Source organism: Balearica regulorum, chromosome 19 (genome assembly GCF_011004875.1).
Source record: "Balearica regulorum gibbericeps isolate bBalReg1 chromosome 19, bBalReg1.pri, whole genome shotgun sequence".
NCBI classification, from domain to species: domain Eukaryota; kingdom Metazoa; phylum Chordata; class Aves; order Gruiformes; family Gruidae; genus Balearica; species Balearica regulorum.
In genome coordinates, this window is record NC_046202.1 from 9,769,931 (window position 1) to 9,789,997 (window position 20,067).

Genomic DNA, 20,067 nt, shown 5'->3' on the forward strand with positions numbered 1-20,067 from the left:
AAACAGGCAGATTAAATATTCTGCATTATCAAATGGGTATTTGCAATCCAGACAAGTCTTCCAAAACATCTTTGTAGCATGTTCACAAGTGTGAAATACGTAATAGAAAAATCCAAACTTTTCAATTCAAGGCATAGTAAGTAGCAGTATTTAATTTGTGTCAAGAATGGGCAGATGATTCACTTTCTGGTTGCAGGCCGGAGCTGCTAACTCTCACTTCAACCGAAGTTATTCAGCCCAGGTCGAACACCCCAGGTAAGACAGGCGCTGTCTCCAAGGGGGAGTGGAAGTGATCGGTGGGGTCACAAATTGGGATCGATACGTTTTTCAAGAAGTAACCCTTCTGTAGTGAGTGTGCTGAGACACTCATTATGGGGTTTGAGGAGAATAAATTGATCGTTGTGAACATGGATGGCTTTCAGGATTGTGGTGCAGTCCAGCTCTCGTGGAATAGCAGGTTGGATCACCTTGACAGCCAGGAGAAGTGGGGTTACTATCCTGGCCTGACTCAAAGCTCTGGAGCCCCTTAGCATTTCACAGCTGACTTTGGGCTTTTTTTGCTCTGTTGGTAAGGAATTGTAATGGCTCCTTGTAAACCTGGAATGCCTTTAACACAGGAAGAGAATCCAGATGGATTTTTGTTTCCTGAGATGATCGATTTCTCTGAATTGGTGTACTGATACTTTCTTGCTACAGAAGTGTACAATCCAGAGTATGACTCTGCTAGTAGTTGTACCACAAACCCAGACCCAGGGCTCACTAGATTTTTTTTCCCCACATAGATTTCACTGTATAAACAAACTTGCATCTTCAGGAAATAATTGTGTTGAGCTCTCTGCAGGAAGAAAAAAAAAAAAAAAAAATTACTTAATAATCATGTAATCAATAGTTGTCTTATGCCATCACAATGTATTGTGGATTTTGTTTGGATTTTAGGAAAAGGATCCTATTCAGCAAGAGGGTAGCTCAGTAGAAAAGACTGTTCAATATGGAGCAGAAGGAAAAAGCAGGGTTGATTTGGTTTGTTTTGTTGCCAAAACGCCAATTGTTGTCAAATTTGACAACATAACTGGCAATTTGATAATAAAGTAATAACAGCAGGTGCCAATAATAGCAGTGAAAAAACAGCTAATAAAATCCTCTTTCTGAAAGAACTGACGTGCAGTGACTCAGACTGTTTGAATCTTCAGAATAACGTTTCATTTTTGTACTAGTTCTATTTTTCACTACCGTATAGGTGAGTCTGGTGTTATCAGTGCCCACCAAGCTTACCAGGGGCAGACAGGTAAACACAGCAAATGTTCTCTTGGGCTTAGAGCCCAGTGAAAACCGTTTTCTCAGGCAAAGGCTGAGGATCTTCTTACTGCAGATGCTGTACTTTATGTTGCTAAAGAATATTAGACTTTTTTTAAGCAAAATATCAGTCTGTTGCAAAGTAACAAACTGGTGCCCTCAAAAGATAGTCTGTAAACAACATTTTAATTTTTTTAAGTAAATTAGTCAGTCTGATTCCTTTGCCAGTGAGACTACAACCTATGTCTAAGTGTAAGCACATGTGCAGGCGTTAAATGCCTGTGAAATGGGTCAAATAAGCCAGATTGGAAAAAAAAAAAAAAAAATTAAAAAATGAATGCATCTTGCCATGACAGTATAAGAAGCTAGAAATAAAGAAGGTCAGGTAATTTGTTAATCAAAAATATTATTTGGAAACAATTTCTGTATAGTTTCCTTCCTGCATGCTTTCCACAACTCTAAACAGTATTAGCTCAGTAGCAGTTAGTTGTTATTTGTGGGTTATGATGAAAAGTAATGAATTACGCTGTATGTCAGAAACATAGTACTTTTTATTGCTGCTACTGTCCTTTCCTTTCTTCTCCACCTGAGCTACAAAATGTCTGCTCCAGTTAGCACTCCTATAATTTACTTTTATTTATCATAGAGAACAAGATTGAAGATGGGTTTTTTTGATGCTGATCAAAATGTTTAGCAAAGCACACTTTACATCCTCATCTTCTGTTCTAAAGAGTGTTATTCTTATGCACTATGATTGATTAAATCCAACTTCGTAAAAGCCACTAGAATAATTCCTGCCTGCCTCTAAAGGCTCTGAAGAATAAGTTCTCCCACTAGGGGCAACATTTGAAATTTGTAACTACATTTAAACAGATTTTCCATTATGTAGAGGGAATTACACGTATCATTTAAGCTGACATTAATAATCCTTACTCATTGAATGTCCTTGTCTATTCAGATGTGATTGTGTTTACAGTTTACAAGTTACTGTGTTGAAAAAAACATGTTTGAATGGACGTCTTTATCTAGAACTGGGGAATACTCTGACATAAATCCATTTCTGGTTTTCAGTCAAAGAAGATTGGAACGTCAGGATCACAAAGCTAAGAAAGCAAGTAGAAGAGATATTTAATATGAAGTTTGGTAAGTTACATGTTAAATAAACTGTTTTGGAATGCTGCTGTGTATTAAAACTCATCTGTAAAAAGAGTTTTAAATTGTGCTGTACTTGTTTAAACATCAGAAATGTGCTAGGTCAGAGATGGAAATCTTGATTCCTCTCACCTAGTTTTTACTGACTCTTCCCTACAACTGGCATAAATGACTTTATAACAACATCCTAGGCCGTAGCTTTTCCAGCTGCGTGACAGAGATGATGATACGTGCACAAAAAGCTTTTGGATGAAAAAGTTCTCAGAAGAAATGATTAGGCACTGCAGCCTTAGGTGTTATCTGTAACAAGATGGATGACATCACTATTATTCTACAGAAAATAATAGAAAATCTATTTAAATATTTCTCTTGGGTTTTTTAATTATCTCTGAGTAGCAGAGCTTCTGTAGGCCAAGCTTCTTAAAATCACTTGAGATAAAATACCACCCATTTGAGTGTGTAAACTATCATTAAATCTTTATTTTCAGCCCAAGCTCTGGGGCTTTCAGAGGCAGTGAAAGTTCCCTATCCTGTATTTGAATCAAACCCCGAGTACTTGTACGTCGAAGGCTTGCCAGAAGGAATCCCCTTCCGGAGTCCCACATGGTTTGGAATTCCACGCCTTGAAAGAATTGTCCGTGGGAGTGGCAAAATCAAATTTGTTGTTAAAAAGTATGTTTGTAATTCAGTTATTTTTCTCCTGATTTTGAAGTTACTTGATTTTCTTCCCAGCAACTTTAGGCTTTAAATGCTACCTAAATTCTGTTTCCATGAAACAGAACATTTTGCACGTATGTTTTATCTCATAAAAGGATATACTTTCCGTATTAAATTTATGTAGATGTATAAATTGCATGTTTCATGCATAAAGGATCTAGGGAAAAAATGGCCTTGTACCTGGAAACTTTTTTGCTTCTTTGTTTTTTCTCCTGTTTTTTTTTTTTCTTGAAATAAGCCCAGAAGAAAATTACAGAGTAGAAAATGTAGCTTTATGGTTTTTAACTTTTGTGGTTACAGTAGATGGAGAGTCACCCATGGTTCTAGCAGAATTTTATCATAGAGAGCTGATGTTACGTAAATTGGAACTCAACAGAATTCCAACAAATTTGTAATATTTTGCTGTATTTTTTTTCTCGCATATATAATTGATTGGATTGTGTTCTGTTCAACTTTTAGGCCCGAGCTTGTCACTTCCTATTTGCCTCCAGGACTGGCTAGTAAAATAAACACTAAAGGTAAGCGATTAAGTATTTATTTTCTGCCATCAATTCATAAATTCTTTCTGCTTCCTTAGCAGACTGAGATCTTTGTGGTTGAAAAATACGGTGTTGCGAACAAAAGACATTATTTAAGATGATCTAACATAGTAGCCTCTAAATGTGCTGTTATTTGAAAAAGTTACTCAAAACATAAATTTATCTGCTTTTTTTTTTTTTACTTAAGACTATTCCAATACAAAAAATAGAATTTACCCAATTTCAACAACTTGTATTTTGCTATTAATGGCCTAAACCTTATTTACTTACTGCTGTGAACTGAAGCAAATACCAATGAAGATTTGTAAGAAAAGAATAAAAAAGAAAGTCTTTTAAGTTTGTCTATAAAAAATTAAGAAGTTAATAATTTTGTTATTTAGAGAATAAAAAGCACCAAAGCTGTCCCTCATGCTTAGAAACAAGAAAGTCTTCTGTTCTGAATTAGTGGCATGAAAATTTGGGTGGGATACCTGCTTTTTACAAGAGTACTAAACCTACTTTTTAAGGTTGTGAGCCTCACTGCATTGTTCAGATTTTACTATGCAGACTGTACTTAGTACAGACTCAGGCGATTCTTCAGTCTGTTGGAATTTTCGGAATTCAGCTGTTTTTTCATTCGCTGTGCATGTTATACATTATATAGGGTTTGTGTATTATACCTTGTATTGTATTGACTTCCAGCAATGAGTCCAAAGAGTTCAAAAAGGTCACGAAGTCCTGCAGGCAATTCAAAGGTCCCAGAAATTGAAGTTACTGTTGAAGAAGGTATGGAAGAAATATCATTAAATATTCTAATGTTCTTCTCTTCTTCAAATGTTTTCTGTTCTTAGTTTTCATAGCCCATAATTAACCTATACATGCACCTCACATAGTAAACTCAGTTTCATTTCAGGGCTCTAGATACACTTTCATATAGAAATGGTTTTATTTTTTGTTTCTGGCTAATACTGGATTCTGTGCCAATGACAGTTATGTTAAATGTTGGAGTTTGACTGCTTGTTTGGGTCTTTTATGCCAAGCAGAGATGTGGGAACTGATCTAGTCCTGAGCAGAGAAATGAAACGTGATTGGTAGTATCGAATGCTTAAATACAACCCTAGAAGAACTTCTAAGGGGTTTTTTATTCTACTCTTGATTTGGAAGTTAAGTTTTCTTTAATAATCAAGTTTGATGCATCATTTTCATAGGATGACTTGCTTCTGCTGTCTGCATGCATATATGTAATGTCTTTTTACAGGTCCTAATAAACCACAAACAACAGATGTTCGAACTAATTCTCAAACCAATGGGTCCAATATGAGTTTCAAGCCACGAGGAAGAGAGTTTTCTTTTGGTAAATATCGTGGGAATTAGCACTCATGCATTCTATTAATGTTGGTATTGAAAATTCTGGTGATGACATATCAGGGTTATTTTGAATTCATGTTTTATTCTACAGTTAGTGAATGACTGACGTTCTTCTTTTCATGTACATTCAGTTGTTCATCATATAGAATAACCTGCATCAGAGAAATCCTGGATGATGTATGGAGAATGCTGTACAAATGCAGCATGGGCCCATTAGATCTTACTGACCTGGGGTCAGAGTCAGTCCCTTTAGACTTTTGCTGCTCGGTTATTTCACAGTGCTGCAGCACTGTGAAAGGACTTATCTGGTGCACAGTACCACCACCATGCATAAACCCAGCTGAGATCTGCCATCATGCTGACATTTAATAAGCGCTCCACAAACTTGGGAGCATCACTGTGCAGATACCCGAGTGGTATGTGGGAACTGGGAAGGATCTGAACTCGTATTAGTAAGCCATGATCTGTCGGAGCTGATTTTGCAAGATCACCATTATAGAATCGTCCATTCTGGAAAATCAACAGAGGAAAAGCCAGACAGGACTGGAAGCCACGTAGTTGTGTTCGTGAGCATTGGCCAGAGCTTTTTAGCCATGGAGGACCAGGCCTGGCTGTGCAGTGCTCTAGCACAGAAACCTTTGCGTTAGACACAGGGTCAATTTGCAACCCAGATAAATTCCTCATAGTCAAGTGAGATGAATGACTGTATTCAGAGTAACTGTAAGCGGTTCCCAAGTCTCATTAAACCTTCCCCCCACCCCCAGCATCCTTACATTCTGAGTTTATTAGCTTGTATTTATACAGGAGTTTGCTGTTTGTTTTTTTGTATTTGTCCCCCATGCTTTATTTTGAGTCATGTGGTCATACAATCTGAAACAAAGGAATTATTGAGCCAGTTTAGAATTAATATAAGACTGCTCCTTTTGGCATGGACAGTATTCATATTCACAGTTGTGTACAGTTTTCTTGGACTTGCTTGTTATTGTTACACCTTAGGCTTTTTTTTTTTTAAGCTTTAGTCTGCAACATTTTGGGTACTGATTCAGATCAGCAATTTTTATGTTGTCTGGTGTTGTAAATTTGGGTCATTCTTAGATTAATTTCAATTTTCATAGTCCTTGCTTTAGTTAGCAGTATTTTTCAAAGCTTTAGGAGGACAAGGATTCATGTGGATACAGGTTTAAACTGCAGCAGAATGTTTCTGTGCCATTTGCAGAATGATGATAGCCATTTTGCACATCTTACTGTCATAGTGAATTGGTTATCAAGCATAATAATTTATTAAACTTCTATTAAAATATTCTTCAAGGACTGATCCGTTGTGTGCGTGTAGATTTAATTCTTCCAATTTCCTCCTGGCAGAGGCGTGGAATGCCAAAATTACTGACTTAAAGCAGAAAGTCGAAAATCTTTTTAATGAAAAATGTGGTAAGTTTATTGATTCTTTTTACTGAAATGTCTTTCTTATGAGCATGCAGTCAGACATATGATAGATGTGTTCACATGTTTATTCCAGAGGTCCTGCAATCCTTGTGTACTCCCGGCAATGCCTCATTTGAGTTCATTCTCATGTAGGTTGCTTGCAATTGTGTGTCACATTTCCACTAGTTACTTTCTTTGGGCTTGGAAATGGAGAAGTTGTGGCTGGATTACTACTTCTTTAATGACCCAGAGACATAGTGACTCCACATCCTGGCACATCTTTTAAGTTTCCTTCACTCTGCTTGTGAATGGGACTTTGTATGACTTCAGCCTCTGCATGACTCCATACGTTCTGGATGTATCTGGAGAGACGTGCTCCATTGTATCCCAGCCCTACTTCTAGCACAGGCTGTTTGGAAGCTAATGACTTTTGGAAGTAATGACTTCTCGTTACTCTTCTGAGTGCAGTTTTTGGAACAAGAACACTAATTTCCCCTGCCCTTGGTGCTGTTCTTTAGCGGAGGCAGAATGCCTTGCCTGTAACAAAGTGGAGTACAAATGGGATAGTCTTGTATGCTCACCAAGCCACTGGCATGAGCCAGCTGCAAATTTATTAGTTTTCAACTACAAGTTATGATCAGATTTACTGCAACAAAATGAGTTCTGTTTGAGACTGTTAATTTTCTTCCTGCCTACTCATAGCTGCCACCAAAAAAGGCAAAGCCTGCTGGTTCCACCTAATCTAGTCTGTATGTGTTGATTATTATATACCATTTATACCTGAGGTCTTCCTTTCTGCAGACACATGAATTACCTAGCTGGTAGCTTATTTGCCCTGTTGCATTTCAGGGGAAGCGCTGGGGCTGACTGAACCAGTGAAGGTGCCGTTTGCATTGTTTGAGTCCTTCCCGGAGGTTTTCTACGTGGAAGGACTGCCCGAGGGGGTGCCATTCCGCCGACCTTCTACTTTTGGAATTCCAAGACTAGAGAAGATCCTGAGAAACAAAGCTAAGATAAAATTCATTATTAAAAAGTAAGACTCATATATGTCTCTGATAACCTATTCCATGAGAATTGAAATGTAGACAAAAAAATGAAATTGTGTTGCCAAGTTGCTAAATTACTCTATAAAATACACACTGGAATATTTTTAGTAAATGAGGAAATGGTCAGAAAACTTTGTAGAGGTGGAGCAAGATAGAGTAATTTCCTTGTTCTGAAAGACATTCACAATCAGTTTCGGGAGGAAGAGCAAGTCTGGATTTCTTAGCCCATTTCAGTTAACACATGACTGATTTAGTTCCTGCTGCGCAGAGCACTCATGGATTGCTCATACAGCTTGCTCACAGTGTAGTAAGAGCTAAGAAGTGGAGATTCATGTATTGTGGGTTGTAAGAATTTGCTTTTCTTGTCTAGAATAGGTTTAGATAACCATGGGCCAGTGTAGAAACAGCGGCAAGAGAAATTGCAGAGCCTCAGCCATTGCATTCTTGGCTGTTTGGCTGAGAGGATATCGCTTGGTTCCTGTCCTTAATAAATTAATATTAGAAAATTGCATTTTCTTTAATGTCAATGAATGTAATTTTATTATTGTACTATATGTGTTGTATTACGTGTTTGATCTGTTTGCAGGCCAGAGATGTTTGAGGCAGCTGTTAAGGAAAGTTCTGCTAGAAGCCCCCAAAGTGAGTTTTGCAACTGCTTAACATTCTAGATAACGGTCTCTTCCAAGGATTAAATACAGATTAGGAGAGCTGCGTGGTGTTAATGAATTCCTGAAAGATTCATTCTACAGTGTGTTTTGTTTGCTTGCTTATTTGTTTTTTAAGATGGAAAAAGCACATACCAGTTACAATTTAAAAATAGCTTTAGCAAGGGAGTATTAAATTTTTTATGTTATTCACAATAATAATGCCTTTAATATTTTCTTTAGTATCTTTTATCAAAATGTAACAAGTAACGTGTGAATCACAGAAGTAATTCAGGTCTAGAGGTAGATTATTTGCTCCTAATATGTAGGTCATCTAAATGTCAAGCGCTCCACAGATCGGAGTGCAGATAGCCAGTACAAAATTGTGTCGGGTGGGTCACGGATTAAATATTTTGAGTCATATCGTTATCTGTTACTCTGGGTTGGGAAGACTCTGCTGAGTTACTTGAACTATGCTGGTTTGTACCACTGGGTAGTGTGGCTCACAAATATAACTGTAAGGGATTTCTTGTGTGAATGCACGCAGTAAACACATGGATCAGTGGGTGTTACTAAATTAACTGCAAGTGCTGTGATTTTTCTGTTAATAAAAATACCAAAATAGATGCTCCACATACTCTTTTTTTCCTTTCCTTAATAATCTTTTTAGAAAACCAGCTAGGTAAAGATTAACATTATCTTTAATCTAGCTCTTTCCCCCCTTGGGTTGGAAAGGCAGAGTAGTGTGTACTTTCAGTTATTATGTCTTATTGGAAGCTGCTCCCTTTTTGAAAATGGAACCAGGTCCACTTTGAAAACATCTGCTATTTTGCAATATTTTCTTTATATATGACATTCAAGATTTTGGGCTCTCTACAAATGTTTTTTAAATTAATTCTCTTACTTTAGGAAAAAATAATTCATCTAATATCGCCAATACAGCAAGCACCACGACAAACACAGTGGTGAACACAGCTGCAGGTGTTGAAGACCTTAACATCATTCAAGTAACTATACCAGGTGTGTATACTGTCTGGTTTCACATCATACTCGTGCTTCCATTGCTCATGACATTTGTTTAGTCTAATGAAGTTTTTTTCCTACAGTCAAGCTGGTTCACTGAAATAAAAGTACAGGCAACAAAGAGCATAATTTAGCATTCTGTTTTTTCTGGGATGTTAAATGTTTTCTGACACCCATGGGTATCTATTCCAGAATATTCTTGGTCCAGCCCCTAGTTGAGAAATACCCACATTTTTCCCTCTTTTCTCATGCAATAAATTAAATATTGATTTGCAGTTTTCTTGGCAACTTCAAGAGATCAGTACTCAGGCTGAATTGAATCGCCATGGAGGCTGAACTGCTTTGTCTTAACACTGATTACTGCTTTCTCGGGCATGTATTACATTCATTAGAAACTGTGAGGAACGTTGCATGCTATGGCCATCCATTGAATGGCCACTTAGCTTTTACCTTTCCCCACCATGGCATGTACTGTAAGAAAATAAAACATAATTTATGGGTTTAGATTAAGTTTACAAAATCATCTCTAGACACTAAGTCTAATGTTGGTTACGTAAATACTTGGAAGCTTCTCACAGATTTCTTAACAACCATCTATTTTTGTGTATTTCTCCAATTCTATTTTACTGGTAAAAGTAGGAACAAAGACAGCCCCTGTTTTGAAGGACTGGGCTATACCTGCTTTGAGTAAACATGCAATGATAAACGAGCTTCAGGGGAAAAAACAAATCTGCTTAATTCTGATGCTATTCTAACAATTTCTTCCAGATGATGAAAGTGAGCGACTGTCAAAAGTGGAAAAGGCCAGACAATTGAGAGAGCAAGTAAATGATCTTTTTAGCCGGAAATTTGGTAATTGCTTCTTACTCCCCATTTTTACATAGGTGTGAATGCAATTAATGTTGTTCATACTGAAGTTACAGAATCATCGGAGTGGATGATATATATGATCATTAAACTGAACAAATTTGAGAATTGTATATGAAGGTTGTGCTTTGACTTCAAAAAGAATCCTTTATAAGTGATGTAGGTTGTTTGGTGTTTTAAACAAGAAATCCTGAGGATAGATTGCTTTGTCATTGTCCCCCCTGCCCTTCCTGTTTCTTTCCATGAAAACATGGATGAAATATTTATTTTGCTGGCAATCCATGACTCTTCTTAGGGCTTCATAATCCTGACCTCTCAGTACTTGGGACTGGAGTGATTTTAAAAATGCAACTTAACTTTTTTGCTGCATATAGTTTTCTGTCTTTTACTTTGTATTTGCATTGTGCAGCAATAATGACCTGAGTTTCTTTACCTGAGATTCCTTCACTAGTGCTGCGTTGCATTGCTTTTCGTGGCATTGCAGGAAACATTTTGTTTTCCTTCATGTAGCTATTTTCTTAGATAATCCTGTTCTACACCTTTTTTAAGTAAAAACAGAATCTAGATTCTTTATTTGGTGAGCTGTCAGAGTTGGAGTTGATGTTGAAACTAACACTCTCCTAGTAATGTTTATGAGTGTAATCCAAAACATCTCTTTCTAACACTGTAACGGTTTTGTTATCAAGTGAATTTTCATACTTTGAGATCTGGTAGAAAGCTTGCATTTGCATTTAGTTTCGTAATTGTCTGAGGACTTTGTCTTCAATGTAATGTGTAGATTTGAAAATGCACATGACCTCTCTCACTTAGGTGAAGCCATTGGTATGGATTTTCCTGTGAAAGTCCCATACAGAAAAATCACTATCAACCCTGGCTGTGTGGTGGTGGATGGGATGCCTCCAGGCGTGGCGTTTAAAGCTCCTAGTTACCTGGAAATCAGCTCGATGAGGAAGATTTTGGAATCAGCGGAGTTTATCAAATTTACTGTCATTCGGTATGTAGTTGCCATTGATTAGACTATACAGATGTTGTGAGGACAGCCCTGTAGCTTGAATAAATTGAGAATCGGAAGAATAGAAGTTGCAGTACATCTTTGCATAGTGGAAACAATTTGTCAAGTCAAATGAAGCCCAGACGTTCATAGCATGAATGAAGATGGTAACTCTTTAGAGGACATGTCCAATTTGGTATGACAAAGGGCATATTATTAATACTGCATTATTACAGCAAGCTGTCTTTTGAGTTGGAATCTATTCATATTATATAACAGAGTCCTAAAGTGTTGCGGGCCTTGCTCTCCTATTGATAAGATCAAGTTTTGACACAAGTCCAGAGCTTATTGGCTCTTAACAGTAAATAGTATGTTTGTAGTAGTATTATTATTCATATTTTTAAATATTTCAGTTGTGTTAATAATCCACATTAAATGTTTTTTTTCCCGACAAAATGAGTTTATCTACAATATTTAAAAATACAATATTGTCCAATTACAATATAAGTGAATTTTATTTGTATGCATATATTTCCATAGACATTTGCACACACACTCAGGTATATACAAAGTATATTTGTTTGCATGATGCAAAGTAGATGAAACTTTGGAATCATACTAAGGAGGAGTTCAGGAATTGAAAATAACACTTTATCAGTTTGTGTGACTTCAAATCGTAGACTGCTTCACAGGAGTATAAAAGTTTCAGTTTATCTTTAGAGAGAGAAATGGCTTAAATATATTTTACTAAGGTGTCTGAATTCTCAACCCTTAATCATGAAGTGTTTTAACTGAAAGGACTCTTGCTTGATACTTTTAATTGAGCTCTGAAGAAGAGGTTACTACCGTGTTGATTAGTGGTGACCCAGAGAAGGACTGAGATCTTTCTGCGTATGTTACATTTCATAATGCTAGCGAACAAACCACGGTGCCCAAGAGCTGCCATGATGGTTCCTTTTGCTTTGTTCAACCTCCTGTTCATTTTTTAACATGACCTCTGTTACAAAAGGTTAGGTGAGGTTGCCTTGGGAGGGAGACCCCATGCAATATATTTTAGAATCAGTAATTTTTTTTAATTATTTTTTTTTACAGACCATTTCCAGGACTTGTGATTAACAATCGTAAGTATTTATGAGACACTGATGGCAACTGTATTTTTGTAACTTGCCAAGATTTGTTTTCTATATTTTGGCTTAGTGGCAGAGGTTCCACAGCAGTTAAGTTCTATGTATCACTCTTGTCTGTCTCATTAAGATTTCCTGACTAAACATGAATGTGCAATTAATTTGAGAACAGTGTGATAAATTTACAGAACAGTATAAGATTAGCATTAACTTTGATATGAAAATGCAAGATACTGATTTTGTATTTTTCAGCTGCAGAGTCCCAAAGAGATTTAGGACCCTGACTGAGCAACAGACTTACATGGGAGTGCCTACATTTTAGGTTCGGATCCATCACAGTAGCAGTTAATAAGCAAGAACTTTCCAGTAGCTGCACAACTGTGTTCCAATGAACAATTCTGCATTCTGCTGATACTGTAACAGTTTAGAGAGGCAGAGTGTAATTACCTGAAGTGCCATGGCCAATTTGGTCGTGTTAATGAAATTGTTTGGGGGTGGGGGGGAAGGTCTTAGCATTTTCAGTTGCCTAAGGTAATTGTGACCTGTTTTTTTAGATCTTATGTTTAAGAGAAAAAACAAACTGCAGAACGCTGTCAGTACAGTGCCCTTGTGTCATGTTCTTTCTGAGCCAATGTCACATTAGAAATTCAGAGGCTAAGTAACCTACTGTCGTTAGTTTGACTTACCTGGCCTGAGCCCTAGTGACCCAGAGCTTGTTCATTTGCATCCAGCCACCAGTACATTCCAGCTAATGTGCTGAAGTGTGCAAGTATGAAGTGTTCTCAGGAAGATATTACAGCTAGTAATTCACACTGACCGGCTCACCAGTCCTAGGCACACCTTCTTAGGTGGGAAAGAGATCCCTTTGTAAGAGGGAACCTTCCAGGCAGATAAGTGTGCAATAGTATTTCCAGAAAATGGAATTAGAAATTAAAGAATCTATTAAACTGTTGTCTGTCCAGCGTAACTGTCAGCATGTGTTGGGGCTGAGGCTAGCCAACATGCTGCATAAGAACAACACAGATACCCGATCATCTTCCATCACTGGAGCAGCAGATTGGTCATCGAGCACATGAATTTTTGTGCTGTATCCTTGTCCATTAGTTATGATCAGAATGATCTGATACTGATAGACACCAAGGTGAATGGTTGAAAGTCTCTGAGCCTGCTGCTTATGTAGGTATGATGCTTTATTGTTCTTCTGAAGAACATGTGAGAACTTGAAATTTTTGGTGCTTGCAGGCAAGATAGGTAATGTTTTTTTCTGTAACAAAAAGTATTGAACTGCAGCTCAATCACAAGTGTTAGTAACCTGTTTATGCGACAAGTTTCAGGATTTGCAGATTCAAGAAGTAAGATTGCCCTTGTGTTACATGTGGGACCATTTTCATTGTGAAGTTAAACAGTGATCATGTCTAATCTTAGAGCTGATGGAAAAAGCTGAAGCAGACACACCGCCAACAGCATCAGCAGCAGCACCAGTACTACCAGGTGATGCAGAGCGTGACGTGTGTCCTTGCAGAAGGGGTAGGGTATGGAGTTCTCGATCTTACTGGCAGATGATATTAGTAGTCATGTCCTGGGTATGCGCTGCTCATGATGAGCCATTTTATTTTGACAGATGGTGTGCGACAGTGACTTTTATAGCTATTAAATATTAATAAATTAATAGAAAGCCATTTTTTCCTTCAAGCTGTGTCATTGGCGTGTTCCTTGATTTGATTTTTGCAGATGATGAGTGAGCTGAAAAGAAGGATTAGTAGGGGCGATATATAAAGCCAATTCAGTATCCATTTATTGGTGTCCGCTTAACTCAAAGTATGTGTGTGTCTGCGCCAGATAGACGTTCAGCCAAGTGAAGTTTGCCTGCTGTAACATGAAAGAACCTAGAATGGGGTCTCAGTGGAATTTCTGCCCGCTGCACAGCTCTGCAACCCCTGCTAGTCTGTGGCCAGACTGCACACACATCACCTGTCTTAGTCTGAATGGAGAACGTAGCTTTATGCTATGAATAGCTATAGTACATGTAGTTGAGCAACTTCCTTTTGACCTGATAGAGTTTTAAATGTTCACAGTCCTTTTAAAAATGTGTATCCCAAGTTGGTGTAGCGTGGGAAAGGCTTTTGCAATTGACTGAATAAACTGTTGCTCAAAGAAACTGGGAAACTAAGATAAAACATTCGATAAACATTTAAAGAGTAAGGCTCACTTGGATGGTGGAAATAACCATAAAGGCAAGAGCTGCTGGTACTCAGTGCAGTTGCTGTGGTCTGTCTGTCCTTAACTCACTGGCAGGGTTAAAGAGGTTAAATGGCTTTCCCAGCACCTGTCCATCTATAATCCATCAACATAGGTAATAGAAAACTCATTACGGAATTAAAATGCGCTTTTTGCCCTCTATTCTGCACCTTCCCACGCTCCCCCCAAGTACACATTCTCGCCACTGAAGACAATACTAACCACAAGTGGTGACTTTTGTTAAAAATCCAGTTTTATATTTAAGCAGATTGAGTAAAGCTGGTCCAGACTTGGTATATTCTGTGCAAGTGCACATTATGTTCTGCTAGGGCTTGGTGATATGTCTGCCACAGTGAACCATACTCTGAAGTGTAACATAATAAATGTTTGGGTATTTTCTTAATATTTTGCTCTATAGATACACGCATTTATCTCAAATATATTTGAGTCTGATCATAAGAGGAAAAAAATGAGACTTTTTTCAGGGAAAACTTAATTTCCCTAATTTTTCTAAGATACTTATCTGATTCATATTGCTGAAACTATATTCATATTCATTTGACAATATTTTTTTTCATTTAAGAGCCAGCTGAACCAAGCCAAATAGAAGTATCTGTAGGAGGTAAGTGTTTGTCTTCAGTTATTATCAACAAATATTTCTAAGTAATTTTGAACAAAGTTGCATCTTTCTTTAAAGGAGACAGGTCAATCAAAACAGCAAAAGGGCTTTTACGGGTTCCCAGGACATTTTTTCATCTGTATTAATATCATGCTGCATCATGTGAAAAATACTGTGCAGCAAAAGTTATTATTCAAATAATTTTACAAAGGAGTTTTATGAATTGTTGTTCTTGGTTGGTGAGTCATGACTATATATAGGCTTTGAGTGATTGCTCATATCCTGAGCAATGCGTCTAGTTATTCAGCGCAGTACTTTCCACGATTTATGCAAGTGAGTGATTGCCATCATCAGGAAATTTGAATGCTGTATTGGCCTGAATATACCATGCTGGGGAGGGGAGAATTGTTGTTCTTCCAGAACTTAAGATCTGAAAAACATCCGACTTTCCTGTTGTCCAAGAGTATGTGTGAGTTGTGTCTTTTCCAGATGTTGATATATGTGGGACCAAGGAGGCTGTAGATCTTCTACCACCTCAGTGCTTTTGCATGTGGTCTTGGAGCATTAGGAATACCGAACTGACCTGAGAATTGGGACGCTGGTGTCTGCCCTGTGCTCTGGTCCTGTAAATGCTGCCTCTGCTATAGACCCAGCTTGTTGGCATGTCGCTGAACTCCGAGACAAGTTAACATGCTCAACCAGAACTACTGTTACAAGCTCAGTTACAGGTTCACTCAGTGTTACAAGTAGGTTTTTCGGAGTATAGATCAATCCTGTTGCGATATTCAAGACAAAAGGCAGGCAAGTGTTAGAGTCACAGGAGAGCTGAGCTGCAGATTTTAAGCTCACAATTATTGAAAGCTGAAAGACCAAATGTCTTCATAATGCCAAAACTGTGTGGGATCCCTGAAATTGTTAGATGATGGAGGAGAGAAACAGTTGTTCCTGAATACCCTCATGTGGAGGAAATCTAGCTGTGAGCCTTCAAAGTGCTGGTTTTGAAGAAACGTGTTTTTGAATTTGTCATCCAAAACTGGATTCACACCCAGTTACCGGAGGAATGATCCTGAGTAAAGGCATGCAATTGCTAAAGAGCTCAAAATTGCTTCAGAACTAGGCTGGAAGGCATAAAATGATCACGCAGTGAAATGGCTTGGCTTTGTAGTGATGAATTGCCCTAGCCCCAAACCTTCCAAACAACTTCAGTGGAAAACCAATTTCCTTCCAACATCATATTCTCTGTTTATAAAAAGAACAAAATCAGGCTCCAGGTCATATATGCAGTGCTATACAGGCACAAGATTTCTTTTGATTTACCTCCAAGCGTCCCTGTGAACAAGAAAAAGCAAAGATTTTGTAATGAAGTCTCTTGGAAATGAAAAAAAAATCATACCAAAAGATGATGAATGTTTTAGCCAACAACATAAAATTTCTTTATCTCTTTTTTTTTTTTTTTAAGCATACAATAATGCCTTTCTACATAATATTGTGCATTGAGGAAGAAAAATTAGCTAGGGTCAAAATTTAGTTTGAACAGATTGAAATATAATAATGCAAAAGCCGGGATCAAGAAGAGCAGCAATTCTACAGATAGAAAGAAAAAAAAAAATCTGAAAAATAGTCAGTGCTGTGAAAGCAAGAGTTTGTGCAGTGAATGTTAATGGAATAACTGAGCCAGGAGGCACGACCTGAGCACAAGTAGGTTCAGATGTTGTTGGATAGCAGCATCTTACAAAATGTGAAGCAGTGGTCGTGCCTGAAGTATTGGGAGCCGTGGGCTGCGGGCTTCCCTGGAGCGCTTAAAAAGCATCAGCCCGCGCTGTGTACCTGATGAGGTGGGGGGAGGAAGGAACGGTGCTGGGGTTGACAGAGGAGGGAGAAGGACTGAAGAGCAGGGTGCACCCGAAATAGTGATACATCTGACATTTTATCACTGCTTATACGTTGTTTCTTATTTGGATTAAGTTCCTTTCTTGCCCAGTATTTCAGGTACATAAAAAGCATTTTAAAGCTTCATGCACTTCTAGTGCCAATTTTTATTTCTATTCTTTAAAAACCTAGAGTTCTCTAAGATCCCAGTCTGCTTTCCATTGAAGTGAATGTGGTCATTTCTGCAGAATCAGATTGTTGTGAATACATTTTTATTTATTGTTCATAGTTGAAAATGATAAATGAACACTTCTCATATTTTCATAATTTTTTACTGAAGTACAATAATAACAGAATTGGTTGAGGAGTTTCCTTTTTTTCTTCATTCCTTACTGCTCTTTCAACAGATATTACAGAAACAGAAGAAAATTCTCAAATAAAGCAAGAACCAGACCCAACGTGGTAGACTTCATCAATACTGGGTAAAGCAATTTGGTGTTTCTTGAAGTCAACACCTGTCTAGGAATAACGTTTTTATACTTTGGGTTGGGGAGAAGAGGGCTGAGATGCAGGACTGAACGTGAATTATTTTATTTGTCTCAGTTCTCACCTGTAAAATGTAGGATGTTTTCACTACTTTATCCAAGTACAATGTAAAGCACACTGTGTTCAAATTTGTGATGCAGGCAGTCCTAGGAAAATGTGGTCTATAAATAAAAATGGGAGATAGTCATTACATACCTCAGAGGCAGAGTAAATGAAAGCTTAGGGAATTAGTGTTTTTGGAGAACTCTGACGTGATCGTGTGAAAAAGCATTCTTATTCTTGGTAAAGCCTATATATTTCCAAATTGTCATTGAGCAGGAAAGCTCTTCACTATGATTACAATATTGTCTGAGCTTGGGACACTTGGTAAAGCTATTAGCTGTGATGGCAAACCAACTACCTTTAAAAGTGGGGTTTTTTCCTTTTTTGTTAACTTTTATGAAAAGCTTCGTTTAATTTACAATGCAAAAATGTCTGAATCTTTCTCTTCTACTATTTTTAACTTCAGTCATTCCTAAATATGCCACTTTGGTGGAGGTGGCGAACAGTGCTAGTGCTGTTACGGTCACGGTTGTAAGTCTCTATGCTTCATTTAAAGAAAATGGCCATTTTAAGCTATCCCAGCTCTGCAGTACTTTTTCCCATTTCCTTTTTTTAATAATACTCCAAATATTTTCCTCATTGTGTGGTGTTTAATACTTTAGTAACTTGATTTGATTAGTATAAAGTTGGATGCAATTTTTTAGTATGCTCGAGCTGTAACCTGTCTAGCTTTAGTAAGGAAAAGACATTTTATTCATCCCAGAGAAGAAAGCAGCTGCGTATTATTCCAGTTCTGAGGGCAGAGACAGGCAGTCACCAAAACCGAGCTCTGGTTCTTCATTTCTGCCGGCCGGAGGAGCTGAGAGCGATAATGTGGTTTGCCCCTCCCCTGAAGCAGTGGCTGGGGGAGCCTGAAGCCTGTGGGTTTCCCTCCTGGCACCATCCAGCTTTTCTGGAGACTGAGGGGACAAATCCAGAAATGATTTGGTAGAATCTGGCAGAGACTAACATACCAGCATACCAACTCTCTGTGCCCTGAGAATTATAAGTACAGCGGTCATCTTCCTGTTAAACTGGTGAAGTCTGCTTTGGGAATATTTGTCATAAAACTGAATGTGGCAGGAGAAAATATACTGAAGAAAAAGTTTTGATTTGTCATGGGAAGCACTTCACCCAGTAGAGGTATAAAAAGTCATCTCACTTGTCCGGTAAAGGTCACTGAAATTTTGGCTGAGCAGTGGCCGCACAATTTGGTGTTGCAGTGGTTTGGATTTTTGGCTGCTTGAGGCCATCCACTGAATTTATATTAAAGCAAATATTTGATTTAAATTCTTACAGAGACCATTCAAGCACACATTTAATCTCGTATTTATTGAGAGCAATATTCAGCTTCTGCATGTTTTCTGAATCTAGGCCTGAAGAACTCAAAAAGGCAACGCAAACTACTCATATTTGTAATAAGATGCAGAGCTGCGATGAAACTAACTCACTTTTGTAATTTTTCTTATCTAGTCAGAAGCATCCAGTTCTGAGAAGAGCCTGCCGGGACTGTCTTGAGCTGTGTAATATAACTGTATAAGAGAAGTACCTTCTATACAAACCCTTTTTGTACTTTTAGATAGAAATGTCTACTTTTTCAGCAGTTCTGTGAATTGACTTAAAGCAAAGAATGACTGTAGATTTGGAATGGCTGGTTTTACTTTGGAATATATTATAAGGACTAAATTTGATGCAGCAGTCCTGGGGAGATGACAAGGATTAAAATCAACAGGGACTTAACAGAGGCTGTCTACATTTCCCAATAAAGCTGAATTTCACCGTACCTGAATGCATCTCAGCTTTCTTAATGAAGAAAAATTCCTGCAAGTAGTTCAGTTTGTTAGTTTTACTTTGGAAAAAAAAAATCATTAGTTTTTGGTTCTTAGTCCTGTAATCGCTGATTGGACAATAGTATCTGTATATTTGAACTAATTTTTCCTATGATATCTATCACAATTAATTTGTTTTTTTTATAAATAAAAGATAAACTGTTTCACTTGACCGTTAGTACGCATTAATGAGATGGACTGTGAAATGGTCAGTATTTCAGTGTGTGGATTAGGAACCAATTTAAATGAAACACTGCTATAGTTTGTTGCGTTAATTCACAGTAGTAAGTGCATGTTTTATCAGAATAACACATGGTTTATGTACGATGGGTCTGGTCTTGTGGTCCTGACATAGGAAGAACTCGCATGGACCTCTGAGAGAGCTCCTGTCGTGAAGGCTGTGGGGCAATGCCCTTCTCTTCATCTAGAACTAGTTATCAAACATATGCTGCAAGCTGCTGTAAGTCCTACTTGTCAAAAGTTAAGTCCTCTGTAGTCCTGGTTACGCCCCAAATCATGTAAGAGACCCATGTACGCTTTTTTTTTTTAAGTTTCACAAACTTTGAGATGTAAAGTGCTGGCTATATGATAATCTCTATAGAGAAGATAAAGATTATTGTAAAGGTTTCTCTTTTATTGGCATGAGTTTGGGATGACTGCATTATGCACAAATGGTAAACCTTATTCCCTGATTAAGAAATAAAGGCCTTTCTGATGGTT

The 20,067-nt window shown here is 37.7% G+C and overlaps 1 protein-coding gene across 5 annotated transcripts in view; it reads left to right on the forward strand.

The window, feature by feature from the left end:
• The window catches only part of GTF2I (general transcription factor IIi), a 78,473-nt gene extending 58,406 nt beyond the window's left edge, over positions 1-20,067 (forward strand). For 3 of the 5 annotated variants that reach the window (XM_075771550.1, XM_075771549.1, XM_075771551.1), the window contains 17 exons: positions 197-255; positions 2,365-2,436; positions 2,934-3,117; positions 3,622-3,680; positions 4,383-4,466; positions 4,939-5,034; positions 6,411-6,476; positions 7,320-7,503; positions 8,103-8,155; positions 9,070-9,180; positions 9,952-10,035; positions 10,861-11,044; positions 12,134-12,162; positions 13,591-13,656; positions 14,987-15,025; positions 17,299-17,373; positions 18,992-19,517. In XM_075771550.1, the coding sequence (XP_075627665.1) occupies positions 197-255; positions 2,365-2,436; positions 2,934-3,117; positions 3,622-3,680; positions 4,383-4,466; positions 4,939-5,034; positions 6,411-6,476; positions 7,320-7,503; positions 8,103-8,155; positions 9,070-9,180; positions 9,952-10,035; positions 10,861-11,044; positions 12,134-12,162; positions 13,591-13,656; positions 14,987-15,025; positions 17,299-17,357 (1,429 nt within the window). In that variant the 3' untranslated portion in view covers positions 17,358-17,373; positions 18,992-19,517. Of the gene's footprint in view, positions 1-196; positions 256-2,364; positions 2,437-2,933; positions 3,118-3,621; positions 3,681-4,382; positions 4,467-4,938; positions 5,035-6,410; positions 6,477-7,319; positions 7,504-8,102; positions 8,156-9,069; positions 9,181-9,951; positions 10,036-10,860; positions 11,045-12,133; positions 12,163-12,417; positions 12,579-13,590; positions 13,657-14,986; positions 15,026-17,298; positions 17,374-18,991 lie in introns of those variants that run through there. The other 2 variants (XM_075771548.1, XM_075771552.1) reach the window with 2 other exon arrangements.